The 25,735-nt window shown below is 33.3% G+C and overlaps 1 protein-coding gene across 1 annotated transcript in view; it reads right to left on the bottom strand.

Annotated features, from left to right (window-relative positions):
- Positions 1-25,735, bottom strand: part of HELZ (helicase with zinc finger) — a 219,813-nt gene that overhangs the window by 113,693 nt on the left and 80,385 nt on the right. Inside the window, 8 exon segments of the mRNA XM_037810306.1 lie at positions 695-842; positions 2,155-2,300; positions 3,480-3,598; positions 6,578-6,756; positions 11,691-11,795; positions 12,311-12,490; positions 16,596-16,726; positions 18,862-19,195. Coding sequence (XP_037666234.1) covers positions 695-842; positions 2,155-2,300; positions 3,480-3,598; positions 6,578-6,756; positions 11,691-11,795; positions 12,311-12,490; positions 16,596-16,726; positions 18,862-19,195 — 1,342 coding nt within the window.

Here is a 25,735-nt window from a genome sequence, read left to right as displayed (position 1 = left end):
ATACCTGAAACTATCAAACTACAACCCAGAACCCATGAATCTCGAAGACAGTTGTATAAAAATGTAGCTTATGAGGGGTGACAATGGGATTGGGAAAGCCATAAGGACCACACTCCACTTTGTCTAGTTTATGGATGGATGTGTAGAAAAATAGGGGAAGGAAACAAACAGACAAAGGTACCCAGTGTTCTTTTTTACTTCAATTGCTCTTTTTCACTCTAATTATTATTCTTGTTATTTTTGTGTGTGTGCTAATGAAGGTGTCAGGGATTGATTTGGGTGATGAATGTACAACTATGTAATGGTACTGTAAACAATCGAAAGTACGATTTGTTTTGTATGACTGCGTGGTATATGAATATATCTCAATAAAATGATGATTAAAAAAAAAAACTTAATGAGTCTATTTTATATAGGTAACAATAATGATCTATAGGAGAATAATGTCAAATCTTCTTCTAAATGAAGTGATACATTTTGTTTATCATAAAACAGAAAGTAAATCGAAATTTTTGTTCCCCACAGGAGATTCATCTTAACAAATCAATGTTATTGAAGAATAAACTTTACATTCTATTTTCATGTAAAAATCTCAACACACAACTCAATGTTAACCCCAAATTTTAAATGAATGCTCAATAAGACCAGGCTGTCTGACTGCAAAAATGTTAATTTGCAAAAAGAACTAAGGTACCTCTGCATTATTATAAAAAGCTGTGCTATTTTTTTCTTGTACATCTTCCCCTCGTGCTGTAAAGAAAGTTAGTGGGTAGAAATCCTTGTGAGCTGGTTGCTTTCCACTGGCCATCAGTTTGCCCTCATAGAAAAGCTCAGATGTGTAACTGTAGAAAAAGACCAAAAACAAACAAACAAAATAATTATCATCAAAATTAATTTCATCCACAAGAAAAAAATTATCAAAATCAGTTCCAATAATATTACTTCATGCCCATGATTAATTTTAAACCAAACATTTAATACCTAGGATGCCAAGATTTTCTCCAAAATAACTACAGCAATAAACAAAGTAGGCACCTGGTATACCATCACCAAATGGCTTGGTTTGGGTAAGATATAAAGTCAGAATACATAAAGAATAGGCAGAAATGATGGCAGTTCAATACTAGATGAAATCTATGCTATATGAGGAAACTTGCTAGCCAGTATATTTTCCTGGTTAATACATATTTTTCTATTATACGTATCATATGAATATACATAAGTATATAAACAGTTACATAAACATTAAAACAATGCAGACACTGAATATCATTCAACCCCTCAACTGTGTAACTGTGTGGCAGTGCTAACAAATGAATATACTTTACTGATGAAGGTACCATCATTTAGTACTTGTCTCATTACTGACTGCAGCATACAAATGGCAACAATAAAGAAGAATCACATTTTGAGATACTGATAAGAGCCATAATTAAAATTTATTTTTTTTTAGATATCTTATTGCTTTTAGAGAAACCTAAAAATGGTTTTCACATGATGGGCATAATATTATTAAATGATATTATACTAAAGTTTAAAAAACTATATGTTTCTGGTAGGAAGTGGTGACTGGAAAGGAGAACAAATGGGGCCTTCCAGTGAGCAGGTAATGTTCTGTTTCTTGACCTAGACACTGGTTACGTGGGTGTGTTCAGTTTGTAACTATTCACTGAACTCTTCGCATATGATATGTTCACTTTCATGGGTGCATACTACATGTAATAGAAATCTTTAAAAACTTTATTACAGTTTAATGGTCTTCCTTCCTTCCTTCCTTCAGTTCTCCCCCCCTTCTTTCCAAAACAGATTTCTTGTCCAACACAGCCTGAGACATGTAAATAAACCATTACATGGTTTGTCAATATATTTATTAAGGCAAACTGTTTTTCATATATATTGTAGTGTCACAGAAAAATACATGTCATAGCTAGTAGAAACTCAAGTTTTACTTTTCAGAATTGCCCTGTTTTATGAAAAACTACAGCTCTGACTTTGGAAGTATTCTTTTAAAAACATAAAATTAAACATAATTTGCAACACTAGGGACAGCATGTAACTGTGTTGGGAATAATCTGTCCCTAGTAACAGTGCAGTCTGAGTTCCCTCCCACCAGACCACAGAAAGTGGAATATAGAAAGGGCAGTTCACACCTACTTGATGATAGCTTCATGGGAGCGGTAGTTCTCACACAGGAGGATCCTACAAGGAAACTCGGAAGGGTAATGCTCATACAGTCGATCCAGTAATGAAACATGCAGGTTTCTCTCCCTAGCAAACTCGCTGTAAACAAAAGGACTGAGCTGTAACAGACAAACATACAGAGAACATTTAACTAAAGATATGAATAGTATTTTTTTAACCAACTTACAAAAAACCTGCTATGCTGAAACTTGTGATGTACAAAACCTCAACACGATCTATGCTGAAGTAAGCAGAATCAAAAATATTTTCTTTGAACAATTTAACTACTATAAAAAAAACAGGATAAACCCTAACTTTTCCTCATAGTACATAACAACCCTAATCTAGAGTTTCTACCAACATAAAAGTTGTTAGAAAGAACTCCACCAACATAATAATAAATAGCTTCTAGTGCAGTAACTTCAGGGATGCAATTCATTGCATAACTGGGGGTGGGGACTGGGGAGTGGGGTTCAAATAATCTATTTCACTGAAATTGATCAATTGTTTACCATGGCAGGACATACAGTCTATGACTAAAGTAAATTTTTAAAATAATTAACAAAAGAATCCTCTTTATCTCATAAAGTATAAGAAGCCATTCTTGGTGATGCCTTTTACTGCTAAAGAGCAAAATTAAACTGCTTTAGACAAAGAAACAAAAGCAGAATCTGCTCCCCTACATTTAACTCTTTCCTGGATGTCCTGACAGCTACAACACCACATAGGTAAAACCTTAATCAAGGCAGAAGATAAAGAAACCCAAACCGCAATTTTATAAAATAGATATTTTAATGGAAAAACTGAACTTCTCTTTCTTATTCATAGGAATTCAAATACATAAAATTGGACATGTTCTTTGGGATTCTATTACTTTTAACAAAGCACTTGGTTTCCTATGACACTGAAAACTTAACCCTTCAGGAAAACAATTAGGGATAGGAGGAAGAAAACTATAGGGAGGGTAATTTATATTTTATTTTATGTTATGTTATAAAGAAAAATAAAAATCAAGTATCACACTACAGAGAACTGAACTTCAAATTAATAAATATGAAAATTTTAACAATGATAAACTCCCATTCATTCCAAACTATCGATCCAAACGAAGAAGAAAAAAGTGGCAGAATAATAATTTTCCTCCAGAAGAAATTTTATCACTAATTAGTAAAGAGATATTACAGTACTTAAACTATAATACATGGCACAGTTTCATAGGATGTTTTAAAAAAAGAATTATTAAACATCAAAATATAACAAAAAACTACTTTCACTATGATGATTCAGAGTGCACTTACCTGCATGTGGTCTCCAGCCAAGACAATCCGAGTGCTCTTAGTTGCTAATGCTAGAGGCATAATGGTTTCACACTCCATGGCCTGTGCAGCTTCATCTAATAGAATGTGCGTAAAAATCCCTAGAAAGTACAGTGTAAGCACAGTAAAGCATATTACAGCTGCAATTAAGGTAAGAGTAGTTGTTTTCTTTTCTGCCAAGGAATTTAAGAGTTGTAAGTACTTTTAGTACCAATCCTCAATTTAGACAATTAGACAATTTAAATTCAAATCATTTAAAAATTAGAGATTAAAAATAATAACTTTACTTATTCACATAAACATGACTGGAAACTGGTGCTAAAGGCCCAAAGACTGAATCAACATATACAGAAAAGATTTTAAAAGTACAAGACAGCAGCTTTTGACCAAAATGGACTGGCAAGTAAACATAATAGCTCCAAAACCCTTTCAGTATCTAGTCTGCAAAACACCAAAAAATAAAAGAAGTAATTTTACCCCAAACATGCATATTAGACTTTAAAGAAAAACATACCCAAAACCTAATATAAAGAGAAAGTTACAATGTATAGGAAAAAGTTATTTCAGACAAAGACCTTAAAAATCCACTTGGACTGAAAACAAAAGGCATTTATTAGCAAAATCACACTAATTCGTTTATGTTTATTTTACTAGAATAAATAGAAAATAGAATTAATTTCTATACATAATTACATAAGGTTTATCTTTTTGTTGTTGTTGTTGTTGTTGTTTAAGGCCCTAATCTGGCTGAAAAATTACTACTCTGCAAAAACAGTGACTGATGATAAAGGTCAGCAATGGACATTATCAAATGTCCCCCAGGTGCAAAACACCCGCAGCAGAAGGTACCCTGCATCTTGGTTGCTGCTGCTGGTCATACTAGGGCTCAGGGCTCTGATATGTTGGGGGACAGGTGTGCAGCGAGGAAAAAAAAGCTCCTTTGCCCCCAAGAAAAGGAAAAGAGGCAAAAACCTCCTTGCTAGCAATGCAGAAAAGGAAAAAGGCCCTCCCAACTACCAACAAATGGGAGAAGAAGACAGAGCTCCTCTTGCTAGAAAAGCAAAGGACAAAAAGTAGTTTCTCAACATAATAGAAAGCTATATAGATAGGACTAGTTCTCTCGAGTCCAGTGGTGTTATGGATTAATCAGACTCTTGTAAGATGACCCAGGAACCTCTGTCTGTCTTTCTGTGAATAGTAATAATTTCCAAACAATTTGTTTATATAATTTCCTAATGCAACCTGTTTTTAGGTTGGGAACTTCATAATCTACTGACAGGCAGTAATAACCATCATCACCATGCATTCAAACAAATGACGGAGGTTAACAATACAAGTAAACTAGTTAACAGCTGTTGTCTATTTACCAATGGTGGCACCAGCATGATATAAATATATACACTTTTCTCCATGTTGAGGAGTATTTGCACTTTTGTCCTATAAGACTAATTAAGGAAGACTATGTAAACACAAGACCACATTGGAAAAAACTGTGACTAGTTGGGGGGGGGGGACCACCCTAGTGTTTTCATTAGATAACATTTTAACTAAATAGAAGTAGGCTTGCATCCGGAGCTGGATAAATCAAAAAACTGTTATGGTTATTGCTTAAGCTAGTTAAGGTAACTTGAATTAATAAAACTGATTTAGCCTGAGCCCTCGTTTTCGTATCCGTAAAATAACCTTCTACAGGCTTATATGAATTAAATGAAATACAGTATACACAAAGTCCAGAACAAAGCATATAGACAACTTCTAATAAGCATCATTCTACATTCTTGCCCTTCAAAGCCATTCTTTACTCTTTTCCACAAAACTATACTGTTAAGGAGGTTTGGGTTTTTAATCTATGTGGCAAATAGGCAGAGTGTAATCATAAAGTAATGGGACTAATTTTTAAATAAACATACCAAAATTTACATTTCAAACAAATGTGATTCCATTCAAAGAAGTCACTTTGGAGGAAACATAACTCATTTCAATGAAGGTGCCACTGATTAAAACATTTCTGAAACTCTGCTCCTGCAATTGCCCTCATGAGCCAGCTATGAGCTGCATGCACAAGAAAATAAGTCCCATTACATGAGAGGCACGTCTCACTATTTTTTTTTAACCTTCCTGATATTACTCAGTTTGATCACTTGCCTTATTCATCAGACATAGCTCAGAAAGATTTTTTGAAGATTTTCTAAAATTAAATCTACCTTCAAAAAAGAAAGTTTAGCCATAATTCATTCACTGAAGATAAACAGAAGTTTATCAAGGGCCTCCAAGTGTCTACACCCTGGGCCAGGTGCCAGGAATCCAAGGTGAAGAGAAGAGGCTCTACTCTCCAGAGACTCAGATGTTCAAAAAGTTCTCAAGGCAATTCCAAAAGGAGAGCGCAAAAAAGTGTTGAACAATGTCAACAATTTTAATACAGCAGTAATAAATGAATATTCTTCCAAAGCAACTACTTTAAAGGGATGCCACCTTTGATGGTTAAGTTCTGCTATATTTATCAGAACATCTTCTTGTCACCTTATCCATTCTTCACACAATATTAACATGATTTTACAGTGTCTGTACTTAATCTTAACAGTATGTCATAAAATCCCCCATCATTATTGTTGTACCTACAGTACATAACACAAAAGCATTTTAAGAAAAAAACTTAATTATGAACGAACAAAAGCCACCAGCACTGTCTAAATTTGAATTTTTCACATGAGTAATAGTAATAAATACCAGCTGAACCGTTAGAAAATAAGTGGAATAGCAATAATCACTAAAATGTCTAAATGAGGGAATGAGGGATAAGAAAACTTTTTCGATAAAGGGCCAAATAATATATTTTATGTTTTGTGGGCCACACAATATCTGTTGCAACCACTCAACTCAGCTGTTGTAGCATAAAGCAGCCATAGACAATAAATAGGTAAATAAGTGGGCATGGCTGGGTTCCAATAAAACTTTATTTACAAACACAGGCAGCAGGCCATATCTGGCCCACAGGCCGTAGATTGCCAGTTCCTGGTCTAACCTGAATGCATAAGTCCTAAACCTGTGAGACCCCATATCTGTGTCCTGAGTCAGCATACCAGGTTCAAGGTCCAACTGACAGAGGTACTGGGAAGTATTCAATGTAACAACAACCACTCGATGTTTAAGTATATCTTCTTTCTGTGGCATCTGAAAGGTGGAATGTGCGCTTGAGATCAAACAGTACTGATGCACAACTGGGTGGACAGTCTTTACCCAGCGATTTCTGAAATATACCCTATAAAGCAAAAGAAGATAATATTTCCTATTTACACTTAGTAACATCTTAACAGTACCTAATTATCATAATACTGACTGTTATTTTAAGACTACAATATCTTGAAATCAAATAAATTTGATAATTGTCAACACTCTACTAGATTAGAATTTAACATACAACTATCACTAAAACTACTGCTACCTTCTCCCTGTCAAAAAAAAAGGATTCAAACAGAAAGCATTTGCACTGCCACAAAATAAATACCTACTTATTTTTAAATGTTTAATCTTTGCAACAGAATGACACAAAAACATAAGTTTCCTAAGCATTAGTTTTTTTAATTTCAAAAGATCCACATTCAAGAATTACTGTATATTATTATATCTATATTTAAATAGATCACTGAGATTATGGAACTTTAAAAATAAATTTGCATTTAGGACAATCAATTCCATTAACTGTGAAATAAAAATATTAACAGGCCTTATGAAATAGATTACCAAGATGGTACACAACTCATCCATCCATCCACCCACCCATCCACCCACCCACACATATATAAAAAAGATTTACTGGGTACCTACTATGTTCTAGCACAGAGGCAGGGCTTATGAGCTACAATAAAAGCTTTGGATTTCATCTAAGTTTAACAGAAAGCCATCAGAGAGTTGTGAGAGGGCAGTCACATGACATGACTTAAGTTGTTAAAGGACCAGTCTGATTTCTCTGGGCAGAATACATGGGGGAAGTCCATATGCCAGTAAATGGTCAAGAACTAGCTCTCTGAAGCAGAAAAAAAAGCCCTGATTTGTAATGTTTGCTGATTTCTGTGGTATAAAAACCACCACCATGATCTATTTCAAGCTACCAACAATGATGTCATTGAACAGGAATTTGGGAAGGGATGCACTGATCAGCTCTGCTGGCTCCAACACAACATTGAATGGGATGGATGAAGAAAGTGGAAGCAGGGAAACCAATTAGGAGGTTATTGTAAGGGTCTGGACAAAAAAAAAAAAAACGATGGCTTGGACTAGAGTGGTAACAGTGGAGATGTGAAAATAGTCTCATATGCTATACATTTTCAAAGTAGTGCTGACAAAATTTACTAATGAACTAGATGTGGAATGTAAAAGAAAGGTTGATTTCATGCTTTTGCCACTGGTGGAATGGCGGTGATGTTTACAAAGGTGGTGAAAGGAGAGGAGTTGATTTGGATTGGAAATTGAGAGTTCTGTTTTGGAAATATTCAGTAGTAGACATCCAAGTGAAGATATCCTGTAAACAGTGGGATAAATAAGTATGGAGTTCAGTAGAATGCCTGGGGCAAGAAATAGACAATTACGATGATATTTAAACCTTGAATTTGGATGAGATCTCCTGGAGAATAAGTACAGATAAAAAAGAAACTAGTTGGAAAACTGGGTGATGGGCCACTCCACCATTTAAAAGATAGGAGAGGGATACAGCAAAGGAGACTGGGAAGGAGCAGTCAATAAAACAGGAAATAACTAAGGAGAGAGTAGGGTCTTGGAAACGAAATGAAGAGAGTGTTTCAAAACACAAATGAGAGTAACTAACACGTCATTAAGAAGCCTAGTAAAATGACTTTTGGGCTTAACAACAAAGAAATCATTGGTTATCTCAATATGATGGTTTCAGAGTAAAGGTAGAGATGAAAATCTGATCAGCTTGAGCTCAACAGAGAATGGGAGGAGAGGAACTAAAAACACTGAGGAAGTAAGATCAGTGAGCACAGACTAGTAGGTAGTAAGTTCTGCTTAAAGGAATGCAGGTATAGGGGAAAATGGGGTCTAGACAACTTTTTGTTTTGTTTTTAAAATAGTAGACATTATAGTATATTTGTATGGTGGTGATAATCCAGTGGAGAGAAAAAAGAATGCAGGAGAGGAGAATGTGAGTAGAAAAGGGATGAGAACTCATTTACAGGTGGAGAGATGAGCCTTAGAAAGGAGCAAGAACAGTCTGCCCATTTAAAATGGGAGGGAAAGTAGTGATTATGGCAGATGTACATCAGCTGGAAGATCTGTTAAATGCATTTTAAAGCTAGTAAGAATACCAAGTTTCATGGTTAGGATTATTTTCTTAAAAGTCTATTCCAGTGCTTACTAAAAAAGATTTAGGTATAAAGTTTAAGTATTTTCTCTGTACTTTCATATTTGGCAACATTTAAGGTAGACAGACTATAATAAGATTATTTAAAACACTTCCAAAAACATTTTTCAAAATTGAGAACTGATAGTGACAAGTGACACTTTCAAGCCCATAGTATAAAATGTTAAGTGACACTGATTAAGTAATTTACATATTTTAAAGAAATAAACCAATTCACATATCCCACATGAATTATAATGATTCTTAAAACAGGTATCTGATAATATATCATGTTTAATTCGCTGAAGTTTTATTCATGTATTGAATCTATATGCAATAAATAAAACCCCCCAAAATTTTTATTATTTAAGATATTACTGAATCAATAAGACCTGAGCCTGGGAGAAAATGTTTCTTTAAAGACCTATATAAAATAACAAATACCTTCAATTTGCCCAGAAACATATCCAAAGTGCACCAAACATCCACCATCAGTGAATACATGCTTTTCTCCAAGTGATAACTTTGCCAGAGCTAGATACTGATCTTCTAATCCACACATAGAAAGAGACAGGGTTTTCCTCTGTATTCCATTTTTAAAATCTTTTAATTCTAACCAAGAGCAAACTGATGCTAAAAGTAATCTAAAATGGTTTCTAAAACCTCCATTCCCAAATATTTTAAGCTTGACTCCTGGCCAACTACTAGCATTTCATAAATTTTAATCATGTGTAGCTATTTAAAAATATTTACTGCATTTACTATTTAAAGTTTATGACTATATTCACTACTGTCACATTCACCAGGGCCCCCTCCACACAATACTGTGAAGAAAGCAAACTCTGGATCAGTCTTACTCCCTAGAGAGGCCACATCCTCATGGTCGTACACAGACACTACTGCCCTCTAGTGTTCTTTCCCCTGCATCCTGGGAAAGTTCAGGTAAAACTGATCTCCCCAAAGTACTCAATGATTCTAATCTTTATTCCATCTCCCATACCTCTCATGTTTGTTGTACACTAGGAAAATGATAAATTAATCAGAGTTAATGTAATAATATGTTGCTAATAAATCTTAACAACTCAATACATAAATTTTCTTAGGAAATACACTTGCAAGCTAACAAATTTTTCCAAAGGGAAAAGTTATGGTGAAACCACATGGCAGCCTGAAGATAATAAAATATTATTATTTTATTCCATTTACTAAATGAAATATTTAAAACTTTTATTTGCATATATTTATGTAGTTTTCCATCTTGGACTGAGCCACTCTTGAGACTTGTGGAGAGGTGAAATTTTCTGCTAAAGGGCAAGTTTCTGTATTTGGGTCACTATGACTACACACATACCCTACTGAAACATGACCTCTTATTATACATATTTAGATGTACTACATGTTGGATTATAACTTCCAAAACATAATTTTACACGGAAAAAGCTAAAACAACCTAACCAAAAGATGGATTTTAATGTTCGCCAACAACTCTACTGCTCCAAATGTTGAATGACCTATGCTAGATTACTGAGGTTTGAGGGGTCTCCCTCCATTGTTTCCATGCCAAGTACACCATGATAATTGAGATTGTCAGTTTTCCTATTGTAACACACACACACTCACACACTCTCCTCTCCCCCAACAAGATAAACATCCAAAACAAACAACTTGAGGTAAAAACACAGCAAAAATGCTAGCTATCCAATTTTCACTTAGGAGCCAAAAAAGATTAGAATCAAAAGTAAACTAGTTATTGATGAATTTACCATCAATAAGTGCCACATTTTCATTTATCATGATTGTGCATGCACCATGTGTTATTTTCTTATTAAATACAACTGAATTCTACTTAAAATAATTTTTTGTTTTAATTTATATTCCAAAATGAAAACAAATTATATCATAAAAACCTGTGTTAACAGGCCACATCACTTTTTTTCTCTTTTGTTCTTTTTATGCAAATCTAAAATCATTCAAATGATTTTGGTTATGGTTATAAAATAATTAAATAGCGTAATTTCATTTTTCCATGCCTGGGCTACTAGAAATAAAAAGTTAGTGACTTATGATTCAAAGGTGTGGTTAGAAATTAATTTGTAAACAATAATCGTACTCAACATAGGGCATGACATATTAGTTTGTAAAATGGAAAAACTAAACATTAATTCATATAACAATGAAAGCAAATGGTATAATAACCATTTAATGATTCTTTATTGTTTTCTGAAGAAAAGGATTTTCTCCCACAGTCCAGTATTTAAGTATGTTTTAGGTCCATATACACTCATAAGATCTTTCTATATCCACCCAAAATTTTCTTTGACACTTTGTCTCCTAAATGTTTTTAACAAAAGGTTGTAAATACCAGTCAACTACATTTGGTTGCAGAAAACATTTCATTACTTCATACTTCTCTAATGCATAGCTTTTATGAAATTACCTGAATGATCACAATCAAAACTTACTTCCATAAAGAACTGTCACTGCCATTGCATGACCATTCTGCCATGCTAAATGTGCTAGAATATTAATTATATTAAATTTTATTTAAATTAATATTTATACTATTTCATCATAGTTTTACAGGTAACATGTCAAAATCTGCTTAGATTGTAACAATATTTTTATATACAAAACTTAAAAAAGGATGTCTTTCTCATTAATGTTTAAAAATGGATGGTAAAGGTTTTTAAATTTCTCCTAAATTTAAATGGTTTCTTCAAAATGCCAATGCACAGTTAAAAGATTTTGTTATTCCTAAAGTTACTAAAATCTTTACAGACACCTTTTCTTAAGAATAATAAAGTATGATAAAGATACATAATAAGCCTTAAAAATACCTGAGAGGTCTTGCCTGGGGATTGCCTGCTTCTACATATGGATGTAAATAATCCTTTATGTAGAGATCAGCAGCACTATTAGAATGGGTGCAAATGAGAATCCTGCTGAAATAAATGGTGCAAATAAAAAGAATGATAAAACACAAAACTATTCAAGCAATATAATACAAAAAAAAAAGCAGTGGCCATCTTAATATCATACATTTCCCTCAACCAACTCAGTCATCTCTTAATATATGATGCCTTTAGAAAATTATAAGACTCTAAGCTATCAAGGAAGTAAGCTCCCCAAAATTACTTTTAAATCTATCATATAAAATAATTTTTTTAAAAACCCAACCCTTTTAGTTCAAATATATATATAACAATACCCTAGCAAACTTGGAGTTTTAATAGCTATTTAAATAGTATCATTCTCTATGTTGCCAATTTAAAAAACAATGAGTTTTAAGAGGACTCAAATTTTAGTGCTTCAGGTTTTCTTCTCTTTTGCTTTTTTTTTTTTTTTAATTTTTAAGGGCTGGATGGAAACAGTCTTGCTAGCCCTCACTTTGTATTTAAAACTAGAACAGAGGTAGTGCCCTACTAATCAAATATGAACACACATACCACCATCTCACCTAGTCTCCTGTTGTTGAAGTATGTGCTTAACAGCCTGAGCTAGAGTGAATGTTTTGCCTGTCCCATAGGGTCCGATGATAAGAACAGGAGGCAGCTGTATTGAAAGCGGAGTAGTAATGGCCAGAACAGCCTCTTTCTGTTTTGCATTTAGTCGAGGATCCAACTGCTCATCCCACTGTCTATGGAAAATTTAAAACAAATTAAGTTATTTTAAATGCATGCTTCTCATTAATGAACAGTACATGACACACAGGTATGCTGAACTGAGCCATTAAAACTACTGAAGTAACACAGCATCTATAAAAACTAATGTTTATTTTAAAAATACTTTATAGAAAATTACCTAAAAGAGTCAGTGTAGGGTGGTTTACCATGTAGATCAAAACTAAACTATCTTGACCTATTCCAAGTACAAGATTTTGATAGCTAATCTAAAGAAATCACACACTTCTAATGTAGTTGCTGCCAAGTCTGTAAATAGTAATGGCAATGTCTCAAAAACATAATTTCCCTGTTATATAAAAGCATCAAAAACTCCCCCCCCCTCCCAGTAATAAAGTAGTAGTATTTTCCTTGCACAGCAAAGAAAATGCAAAAGGAAAAACTCACTGAATTTCAAATTCTAATCCACTGAAAGATCTCTTAGGAAAGTTTAAAAACAGGAGACAAAACTTTTATGTTCCCAGTCTAAGAGACATCAAACATTTATAAAATCTTAAATTAGAAAATAGCAGTTTTTTAAAAAATGAACCAAAGGCCAAAGATTATGAAATGTCTTCTGATATTTCCTCTCTCTCACTCCCTCCCTCCTCCTCTCTCTTTCTCTCAAACACACACACAATACACATATATCGTATTTTTCAGGGTAAGAGAATGCCTGTAGCAGTAGAAAAAATGGCCACTGTAGTGAGATCTTACTAGTGTCCCCACTATGACTTGGCTTAGTTTTGAAGACTTAAATGGATAACAGATGCTGAAAGGGAAAAAAACAAATGAAGAATCAACAGCATTCTCTCTCACAACTACAATTAAAATACTAAATATCACAATAACTACGGTAAAAATGATAGGGATGTGAACCAAAATAGGAAGGGTGTGTTAAGAGACTCTTAGAAAACATGCAAAGTGCCTACAAAATATTCCCAAATTGGATGACAGTTTAGACAGGAAAATTCCCTCTGCATGAGGCTTATTACACTTTGATCAGAAGCTAGTTATTTCTGGAAAATTGACTTACACCTTAAGTTTTAAAATCATAACTAAGGCTATATCGTAACAATTTCAAACAAATTGAATTCTCCTCAAAAAAACGTAAAACCTTAGACAGCAAACTTTGACTATATAAACACTTCATTACTTATTTTGCTCAAATCCAAAATTTTTCAAGTTAAGTGACATAGATTTCTTGGAAGCTGTTCGTTAACGCTCAAGCATTTTACTCCAAAGAGTCCGTCAGCACTTACCAGCTAATTTACTTATAACTTTTCTACTAACTTGCAATGTTCCTTCATCTGTAAATTAGGAAATTGCTGTAGGTAGTCTCTAAATCCAGACCTATTATCTGCGGCAGAAACTGTGGATCAATTACCCCCAAAACATTCACCACATCATTCTCCTTTGCCTTCTGTACTATTGAGATGTGACAGCTAAAATACTCGATTTCCCAGCCTACTTTGTTGGAGAATGTGTCCTAATTCTAGTCACTGACAGGTAAGAAGTCATCCCTGGGACTTTATTGTATTTACATAGTCCATTCTGCTTATCAATTGTTTCAGTATAAATAAGTGCTTCACAGCAGATCAGAAACTTTATCAGTGTCAGTCAACTCTGCAGTGTCTGGCCAATGATGATAACCATTGATAGAAAGCCAATCAGTAAAGAAAATTGTACTTATTAATTGTAGCACCTGCTTAATAAGGAAAAGAAGGTTTACAAGATGCATGCCAAGAAGATTCATATCTGATTTTCACAATTTAAACCAATACAAAATAAAATGTCCTCAAATTTATCCTGAATAAAATAAAAATTACTTTATTTCCTGAACCAAATTAATTCAAAGTCCTCTTGTTTCCTGGCCTAATGCATCACTATAATTAATTTATAGTCCACATACTCAAGAATAATTTCCCAATTTCATTTATTTATCCATATCCCACATTATTCCAGAAAAGTTTTTAAACAGCTAATGCTTTCTCAGCATGTTCCTAGACTCAGATACTTTTTAATTACAATTTAAATTAAAGTTTTTATGGAGTCTTTTCCTGTTTGAAAGTTCTCTGCTATTTGATATTTTCTTTTTACTTTTGCAGTTAACACTTGCAGTCAGTAGTATTTGAATATGCTATAATTATAGGCAATGTAGTCTTCAAAAGTGACCATATCAAGTAAACTTAAAATTTTACTGATATGGCCTCACATTTGAAACCCTAATTTTCTTCTTTAAACCTGAAATTCTTATTAATTTAAAAAATCTGTCAAATATTAATACGTATAAGATCCTGCTGGAGATTCAAAGATAAAGTATGGTTTCCTCCTTCAAAAAGCTCAGTCTACTAAGAATGGTAGAAATGCACACAATTGACAAAAATTAGTTTGAGAGAAACCAGCTTAAAAGTATGTAGCTGACTGAGCCTAGCACATGGCAGAACCTCAATAAATATTTACTGAAATAATGAAATGGAAAGGTCAGGTTTATGTACTTGAAAAAGAGTACCTGAACTGGGCTAAGTCTTAAAATGATGAGTAGATCCTTGTCCTTTCAAAGGAAGGAAATCACTTAAGGGAAGCAAAAAAGTATAGGGTAAATTAAACTTCAAAGTAATCCAATATGGCTAAAACATGGAGATTTAGAGGGAGGAAGAGAGTTTGTCAAGTAGAAAAAGGTAAAAGAAATTTGAAAAGATACTGTTGGAAAGCAGAGTCAATGGACCACATAATAGAGCTTTGTATTCGACTTTTCAGAATTTCTCTACATACTGAGAAGCCCTCGCACAACTGTGAGCAGGGAAATGATAGGATTATTCTAGAAAGCTAACACTGGAAGAAATTTGTGGGTTGGACTGGAAAATAAAGACAAAAATGGCAGGCTAGAAGACCCATTAGAGGGCTACTGGAATAGTCCAGGTCTAAATAAGCACTATGAGAATGACAAGAGAGGGAAGGAAGCAGAGAATCTGAATCAAATGAGAACTGAGACGATGTCACTGGATTTTTACAATTAGTACATCACTGCTTACTTTCAAGGGAATGAAGAAAGTGTAAGTGAATAAATAAGAATACTGAAAATATGTACATTACTGTTCCCTCTTGAGAATTCTGGCAATAAAAGGAAAAAGGGCAATAGGTTACTAAGGGAAGCAAAAACAAGGTAGAAATACTTTGGTTCTGATTGCTTCTGTGTTCTAAGACATATTTTGTTTAATTCTATCTTTAGGACCATAAGAAATGGAATGTCAACAGAGCTGATACATGCCACTACTAGGCCTGGCCCATAAAAATCTCCTACATGATCATCTGTGCTCATTCTTCCCCTGCTGCCAACACAACGTCAACAGCTAGGGTGACCTTGGAAGTCACTTTGTGCAGATACTAGAGCTTCCATCAGTCATGGAACAGGGCCACCCAGTCATGACTGCATCAACACAAGTGATTAACTTCAATTGTGTAGTCTCTGAGATTTAAAAGAAAAAAAAAGATGGAGTGTGCTGAGCAGACAGAGGCCTTGTGAAAAGGATGAAATTAAAGACACAGCTAGTTATACAGCTATTGTGTCTTCTCTTCTTAAAACAAAATAGAAGTATCTTAACATTTAATTATGTGTAAAGACACGCCAAAAAGAATTTAAGCAGAACAATATTTACACAATTATTAACTTGAGAGCAGTTATAGAAGTAGCAACTTCTATAATATTTTTTCCATTTTGCTAAATTACAACACTGTCTTCTGAATTCAAAAATTATTTTAAATTAACCATTTGAACCACTTTAGAAAGGCCCTAATTTTTCCATTAAATTCTACTCAAAAATATTCCTAAATTGTTTGTAATCCTATCAAATGAAGGCTGTTGAGAAAAACAATAGAACTTGTTTAGACCATGAAGAAAATACATGATGCCCCTCAAATGTTTTCATTCTAAGGGTTCTTTTATTCTATTTTCTTAACTAATAAAATCTCTACTGAAGAACACAGGCCGTCTTTCTCATAAAATTATGCTTAAGTTATTTGATACAACTATTCAATTTAAGTTAACATAACTTCCTTTAATGAGATATCTCTTTTTTGTACCTGTTGGGACTCCAAGGAATGGTAGGAGTCATAGTGATGTCTGGAAACAAAACCCCATTGTCCTTGATCCTATCTAATGCATAATGCATTTCACAGAGGGGTAATCGATTTAACTGAAACTGAAGTTCGACCTGAAACATAAAATAAAAATTTTTAATAAAAGCATCTAAGCAAACATAATGTTGGCATGTCACTAGAATAGTTTGTGGAAATAACCTTTCAGGGGGGAAAAAGCTTAGAGATTTTTTTGAAGTATAATCATATTCTAATAATACTAATTATTGCTAATATTTGCCTTGTTTATTTAGTTCCAGGAACTATAATAAGTACTTTAAATGGATTATCTCATTTAATAGTATCAATGATACATATATATATATACACTATTATCTTCATTTTATGTATAAAGAAACTGAAGTAATTACAAATTACTTCATCTCTAATATCAAAAATGAAATAACTTCTGATAATTAAATGTTACAAGACACTGTGAAGGATATGGCTGGAACTTCAAATAATGCAAAACAATTCATTCAACAAAATAGATTCCTCTGTAGGATCTTAAAAGAAATAAGTAACATGATAAAAAAATACCCTAGTGTTCAAAGCAGTATTTAAAGTTGATATTTAAATAAACTTAATATTCATTTATATACATTTCCTTTATAGTTTTTACAAAACATTTTATTTGTGAACCAATTAAATGTCCCTCTCATAACACCTGGATTTAATAATAATATATGATGTCAACAGTGAGCTGAAGAAAGGAAGTGAATAACTTAATAATTTAATTTAAGCGCAAATTGACCACACATAAGCTGAATGTTACTAATGTTAAAAGTAGGGTTGTTGACACAACTTCTGTTGAATGCTTCTGTCTCCAATAAAGTAAGAAATCAGAGGAATGAACAACTTTCTCTTGCTGACAAATCATATTCCTCTAAACAAAACGTGATATCTTGTTTAACAAGTAAATAATAGAAACTTTATGGCAATCTTTTCTTAATTAGTCCTGTGGCTAGAAATTGTTTCTTTTCTGTTTATTTTCTTTTTAGGTAGTTTTATTTCTTTTTTATTTAATTGAGGTATAACTCATACAGTAGAGTGTACACATCTTAAATATATGGCTTAGATATTTTTACATTCTTACAACCAGCACCCAGATAGTGTTGCCAGATAAAATACAGAATTCCCAGTTAAATCTGAATTTCAGATAAACAACAAACAATTTTTTAATATAAGCATGGGATTTTTATTTGCTAAATCTGGCAACCCTACAACCTGTCTACCATTCCAGAAGACACCCTAATTTCCCTCCCTGTCAAAACCCACCCTCAGATTATTCTGACTTCTATCACTACACACCAATTTTCCCTAGTTTTGGACCTCACGTTAGTGGAATAATGTAGTATGTACTTTTTTGTGTACCTAGCCTCTTTCACTCAATATTATGTCTGAGATTCATCCATGATGCTCCATACAGCAGCAGTTTCCTCCTCATTGCTGTGTAGTATTCCATTACATGAATACACCATAACTTCTTTAGCCATTATACTGCTCTAGAATTTATTTTTAACTAAAAGAAACCGATTCTAATTCCATAAGCATATAACATAATAGAATATAAGACAGTAAGTATACTCAATAATTCACTCAATAGATGTAGATGAGCACTGTAAATCTTCTGAAGCCACCAAAGGAGCTTTCAAATGCTCAGGGCACAGCTGAGTTACTAGATTATCTAACTGCACCATTTTTATGAAGAATAGATTTGATAAAATCAGTAGAACACTTGTGAAATATCATCTCCAGTGATAAAAACCTTTCCAGTTCCATGACACTTTATCAATTACTATGAATGAAAAATATTTGCCAAGTTTTATGTTTAAAAAGAAAAAAGATAAGTCTTCCACTTAAATATGGCAGAATGAACACTTGGGTCATCAATAAACCCAGGACAAAGAAAACAGATTTCAAAGATGGATGATAACTTCATTTCCTTTTCTCTGTTCTTCCACTACTGGCTTAAAATTCTAATCAGAGAATTAAATCTTCTATGGAACTATTTTAGTGTTACTTAGATTAAAAAGTATCACATTTCTTTGGGAGATACCAGAGGCTCAATTCTCAACTCACCAGTACAACACTTTGAAGTCAACCGCACTTCTGGTTACAGCAGAAAAAGGAAAACAAAATTGAAAAAGAATACCAGCTGACAATGAGATTACAGACAACCATACTTAAGCTGCCATCCTCCAAAACATACCTGTGTGTCACAATCAGGTCGAAGGTTAAGTTCTTCACAGCATTCCCTGGATAACCTTAAAAATATATATTCTTTTGTTTTTTCTTCAATAGTAGCTTCATAAACCTTCTCTTTGGTTCCCTGGGTCTGTACTAACTTCTCTTTAGGGACTGGTAATAAATAAACAGCATTGACTTTGGTCATGACCAGTCGTCCAGCCAAAGTATCTTCAGAAAGTGTTTCAGTCAGCTTAAAGCGACCAAATAGCTGTCCATTCTGAGCATACTTTGCACCCCCAGAAACACCAGTGAGCATGAAGCTTGCTAGAATCTGCAATTGCACTTTGAGGTTGAACCTAAATCAGAAACAGAAAACTAGTTTAAATATTTTATATCAAAAACATAAAAACTAGAAGAGTAAAAAATCAAATATAAGCATATCAAAACTTAAAACTTCATATCAATTCCACTTGGTTGAGCTGCAAATTATATACTATCTTTCTGCCTTTATTCAGAGCTGGAGGAAACAAAAATTTTTTAAAAGAATAAACTTCCACACAGGTTAAATAAGGATGTATCCTTAGTTGTGCTGAAGAGCTGAAGAATACACAAATTCAAAAAAAAAAAAAAAAAACAGTACTTAGAATGAAATTAAACAAGATTTTTAATAGAATGAAATATAATTTATTAATTTATATGAAAGTATGTCTTAACACACCACTGGGATAATTAAGAGTTTCAGATTGCCTCAAACTAGAAGGAAATACACTGCATTGAAACTATGATGATCTTTTATTCAACTGATCTTTCAAGTACATCTTACCAAAGGTCTATTTATGAAACTTCTCTTTCAATAATGTTGATGAATAACATTCAGAATAAATTTTCATTCATGGCTACACCAAGGCAGATCTCATACAGGAATTATGGAAAGAGAAGTTAAAGGCTATCATATTAGACAATGGTTGGTGTACTCACTCAAGCTTCCATGTGTACACACACAACTAGGAAAGAGAAGATGCATGCAAAAGAAGCAAGAGAATCAGAATGAATTAACACAGACAAGAAACAAAAAGGGAAAGAAAGATTTAAACTGACAGCTCTATTCCTTTGCTATTCTGAAATAGCGTTATAAGAGGCAAGACAATGGGTAAATTTTCTCCTTTCTCTTAGAAGTTTTAAAAATTTGAACTGAAAAAAATTGCTTTAAAACCTATATTTCCATTTGTATGTAGAAATGGCTACATTTTTTTCTCTTTTTATTTTTATTTTATTTTTATTTTTTTGTTAGAGGAGTTGATTAAAGATTTTTATAGAAAAATCATGCAGAAAATACAGACTTCCCTTTACCCCCCATTATTAATACCTTGCATTAGTTTAGTGCTTTTGTTACAAACGATGAAAGAATATTATTGTAATTATACTATTAATTATAGTCCATGGTTTATATTAGGGTCCCCTTTTGTGTTGTACAGTCCTTTGGTTTTTTTATTATTATTTTTATTTTTATTCTTTTTTAATAGTATAACTGAAATTTTCCTTTCTGACCTTCTTTTATATACAGGACACAGATAATGTCTTATAAATCCTTAAGGAAAAAAGAACAACACTTTTTAAGACATTATCAATTTCTTTAATGGAGATATTTGTATTGCTTGCAGTATTAGGAAACCAAATACTCTAATTAAAATATACCAAAATGTTAAACATCCATTTATATAAAGTTATAAAATTATAAGTACAGAGAAATATTTTCCCAGAAATAAGAAAATATTTCAGGAAAATAACATACTTGAAAAATTCTGCATATAATAATTATTAAAGTTTACAAGCCCCATTAGTAATTTAGAAACCCATTTACAATACTTAAGGCTTCAAAAAGACATCTAAATACTTATTAAAGTTAATATTTAATGTGACTTTATATGAGGATTAAAAGAATTCTAGCAGTATTTGCCTAACAGACATAAGTGGATTTTTTAATCACATTATATTTCTCTCATTCTCTATTCACATTTCAATAGACCCAAATTAGAGAAGTAGGATGGTAATTAAAAGAAATACAGATACATGTTATCTAGTTACATCTGGCTCTTTTAAAGACTGGAATGTGCATTAAGTATTCATATAAAAATTTCTCTTAAAATGAAAATGAAATAAAGTTTACTATACTTCCCAGTTTGCAATATTATAATCTAAGCTCACCTGCTTCTTTATAAAATATATGCTTTAAGAAAGTGCTGGACCATTTCTCAAATGAAGTTAAAATTTTACTTTCTTTTTCTACCCATACAATATAAATGAGGTTTGGCGTCATTAAAAACTTTCTCAGAGGGAACAGATCACTTATAGTACATTCTTGATTCACATATCATCTCTCTGTTGCTAAAGCAGATACAGTTTTCAGATTTTCTTTTTGACTTTGTATCCTCTCTCCTCCTTCTTTAAGCTCCCTCCATTGACTTCTGTGAAATCATACTCTCCTAGCTCTCTTACCACCTCTACCTGTGCCTGCACCTCCATCCACTCTCCCCTGCCCTCTTCCGACCCTATAAATTCTCACTGGGTGATGTCACCCTCTCCCAGATCTCTAGCCTTAGTTCAGAGCTATAAATGCAACTGCCAAACTGACAGCTTCACTTATATGCCTTTCAAACTCAGTATATACAAAACCGAACTCACTACCTGATCCCTCTACGTCACCTCCAACCCAATCCTCTGGTGCATTAGACAACTTAGGGAGCAGTATCAGAGTCCACCTAGGTGTCCAAATCAGAAACCAAGTCATCCTTGCCTTTCTCACCAACCTGTCATTCAATCACCGAGCCCTGTTGGTTCCTCCTCCTTTTTCACCTGCACAGCCACTACATTACTCTCGACATTTTAACTTAATTTCTCTAACAAACCCCTAACATGACTCCTTGCCAAATCTACTCTCCACACCACAACCAGAGGACCTTTGTAAATCTGCTGATAAGCAGCTTCCAATAGCTCTGAGGATAAAGTTTAAACAGCTTGATCTCTCACCTACACCACCCCACCAAACAACCCTGCATTACAATCACAATGACCAACTTGCAGCTTCCTCAAAAACTCCATGTTCTTACTCTCATAATCTGCTTCCTTCAAATCAATAAATACCTTCGTCCTACTTCCTAACCTGACATCTTCTACCTGTTTTTCAAAATCAAGTCACCACTTGACTACCCTTCTTCTCCCCTCTAATCTGAGGGGGGGGGTTCCCTCCCAAAAGACTTTTTGCATACCTCTATCATAGTGCTAATCACACTGTATCTAATCACATACCATATCAGTAAAGGTCTGATTCCCTACTAAATTTTAAACTTCTTGGGGACAAGAAACAAACTTGTTTTCAGCAGTGACGAGCCTAGAATCTTATCTTTGAGTACTCAATTAAAATTTGTTGTTGAATTAATTTTATATTTTTGTAATACTCCGATTTTTCCCAGGTACCACATTCCCATTGCAACCACTTTACATAATCCCTAACAAATTCTAAAAATCTCCTAATATATGTCTCAACTAACTTAGGCAATATGCTAAGTTCCACTGTTTATATCTATTTTTAAATCTGCCACCCAGAACTTGATTACAACTTAGCAGCCATAAAAAATTAAGCTCAGAGCATTAGAGCAAAAGAAGATCCTGTCACATTCAGTTGTGCCTTGCAACCCAAAAACTTGTGGTAAAAGCACGAAAGAAATACACCTTTTCCCACAGAAGTTCATCATATGTTAAATGCAGACATTATACTTTCTTGTAGAAGATACAACTACTAATATTTAATTTTCTAAAAAGAGAGGCTAAAACTGAAGTAAAATTATAAGCTCCCTTATATACTTAAAATAATATGCATTTCTGAAATTTAATGATTCAGAAATACCTAAAATATAAAATATATCCTACAATAAATTAAAGATATTCTTATAAGAAGAAATCTATCTTTCCATGTTTCAGGGAACATTTTGAAATCAACCTTAAACTACATAATCCCTAACCTTTTTAGTATGCAAATAGTACCTACCAAATTTTCAACCAATTTAAAATCGGGAGGGAAGGAGGGAAGGAGGGAAGGGAGGGAGGGAGGGAGGGAGGGAGGAAGGAAGGAAGGAAGGAAGGAAGGAAGGGCAATACGATTGAGTACTAAATCCAGCCTAAAGCCAAAATATATTTTGTCTACTCTTGAGAGCCTTCACTCAAGGAAGAACTGCAAAGACGACTATGTAAAAGTCTGAACCTTATAATCAAAACATAAGAAACCAGTATGCAGTCTCTTAATGCTACTTTCATGATAAGTAATATTCTGTTTAAACTGTCAAAGTTCACACATGACCAAAACAGTCTCTTGACTATGGGAAATGCCTTATCAATCATGTAGCAGGTCTGACTATAATATCAAAGAGGTGTATTTTAGTACAACAGACCATACTTATTACTGTCTACATATCCAAATCACTTAGAGGGAGGACTCTGTTTATCCATATCTTTCTTTTCTGTCTTTAAATTGGGTCTCAATCCACAAAAACAAACAAACAAACAAAAAACATTCTTCACAGTTCTAATGGTGACCTGGGTTTGCCTTGATGACTAATATTGACTGAACAGACAGGCAAAACGACCCAATCAGACAAATTAGAGCATGGTCTAAGAGCCAGACTCACTCTTTGGCCTGTTTTTATCCAGCCCTTGACTAAGAAAGATTTACACAAGTTTTTAAAAAAGCAACAGAGAAGGCATGTGGCCTGCAAAGCCTAAAATATCTACTATCTGGCCCTTTACAGAAAACATTTGGTGATTCCTGTTCTAGAGTATAGCTTAGTAGCTGCATACAGACCTCCCAAAAAATCCGTTTTTAAAATATATCTTTAGTTGTGCTATCTGTGTTTAAAGAACAAGTAAATTCAAGGTAACATAAAAATGCATGTAAATATTGCTTTTAAGGAGCGAAGGAGAAAACAAACTATTTCTTAAAAACAATGCATAAACTTTGTCAAAGGACTTTTGAAAATCCTTACAAATTATTTCTTTGTTGTCTCTTGCCTACCTGCTTACAGATGTTCTCAGAGAACTTTAACTACCAATAGGATTTTGCGTCTTTGTATATTCACCAATTCTATACTATACTTCACTAAATTCTACAAGCCTACCAAATTCAGAGGCGCAACTTACCAGCTTTCACATCCAGGGTGAACTCTGGGTGAGAGTAACTTAGAAATTTTCTAGGCTTCTCTGGCACAGTAACTATTTCTTGTCACACATTAGATATGGAGCAATAAATTTTCATTTCTATCTTCAAGATTCCTCAAAATTTTTGTGTATTTAGCATATATAACACATATAAATCAATGATCTGACTGATCTATATTCAATTTGCAAATATCCTTATTTGAGTCAATAACTATGGTCTAATTTTCCAAAGAATAAAAAAAGAAAGAGATTAAGCTCAGATGTTCCTACAAAAAGACTAGACCCTATCTACCACTGTCTGCATTCTGCCTTACCAAAATCTCTACTTTCATACCTCAGGGGACTTTTTACACCATGCTCACAAAGTGTTGAAACTGATGATGGATCAGTTTCCTTTATCTCTTTGTTTGCTTTTTCTTATTATATAGTAACACGCGGTCATTTGTAGAACATTTTAAAAGTAGAGAGAAACCATATATTAGAATATAAAAATCATCGGCAAACCTCCACCCAACCAGAACACTTTGCTTATTCATTCTAATATTTTTATATGCAAATAAATATTTTAACAAATTTGAATTGCAGTGAATAAGGTTTTATAAAATCATATTTTTGCCTTAATATTACATCTTGAGCATTTGTGCTAAAATTCTTTGAGAACATCATTTAATAGTTGTTTTTGACATTTAATCATATGGCTATATCATAACGTACTTAAACTTATTCTTACTACTCTGTGAAAGACTTGTGCACAGACATCTTTATCTTCATCTCTGATAACTTCACAGGGATGATTTCCCATAATCAGAATTACTACACTAAAAGATTTCAATTTTCTAAAGGCACTTAATACAAATGCAAAATAACCTCCAGAAATATTGTATCAACTTGGTTTTCACTGATACTCATTTCACAATGCTGTGTATTTCAAGCCCCTCTTACGCTGGCTTGGAACCCCGTACAAGATGCTCTTAAGTCAACTTTGACCAACTTAGTTTCCTGATCAGAATCTGGCCTCCAAAATTTTATAGGGTGAACTTCCAGTTTCAATCAGGCAAAACTCATTTTAAGAGATTTTTAAAACTATAATCATCCAGAAGCTTTTTGGTTTTTAGCTATGATATACATTCTAAGATAATGTACACAGAATGATTTACAAACTTGATAAATATAAATAACTGTAAGTTAGTATACAATGTTTCTGAATGTCTACTACAGCATGCAAAAAGTCTCCAAGATTCTAGTAAAGTTTTAAAGTATTTTAACCCCAGTTTATCAGTGTTTTTTCTAAGAAAAAGGAAACTAAGATAATGTAAATAATGTACACATACATTAGTAATCTGAATAATGTATATGATACAAGGCACTGTGCTTGTTATTTAAAATCTGATTTATTCATTAAAACTGTCTACAAACACAATCAATAAAGGCCTTTTTAAGAGGACTATCAATGGGCAATGATTTAAAGTCTCAGAGTAATGAAAAATATATTATAATTGATTTTGTAAATTTATGTGCAACTAATTTAAAACTAAGATACTTTCCAAAAATTAGACCATATTTAATCTTATAGAGTCACATAGGCATCTTTTAAGTTTTCACTTATTTTCCTTTTTTGAATATATCCTCTTAATGAGTGTGCAGTAAGTATCTATTAATGATAAGGTACCATTAAAGCAGCTTTGAAG

This window comes from Choloepus didactylus, chromosome 18 (assembly GCF_015220235.1).
Source record: "Choloepus didactylus isolate mChoDid1 chromosome 18, mChoDid1.pri, whole genome shotgun sequence".
Taxonomy (NCBI): Eukaryota; Metazoa; Chordata; class Mammalia; order Pilosa; family Megalonychidae; genus Choloepus; species Choloepus didactylus.
This window is presented reverse-complemented; position numbering and strand designations above follow the sequence as displayed.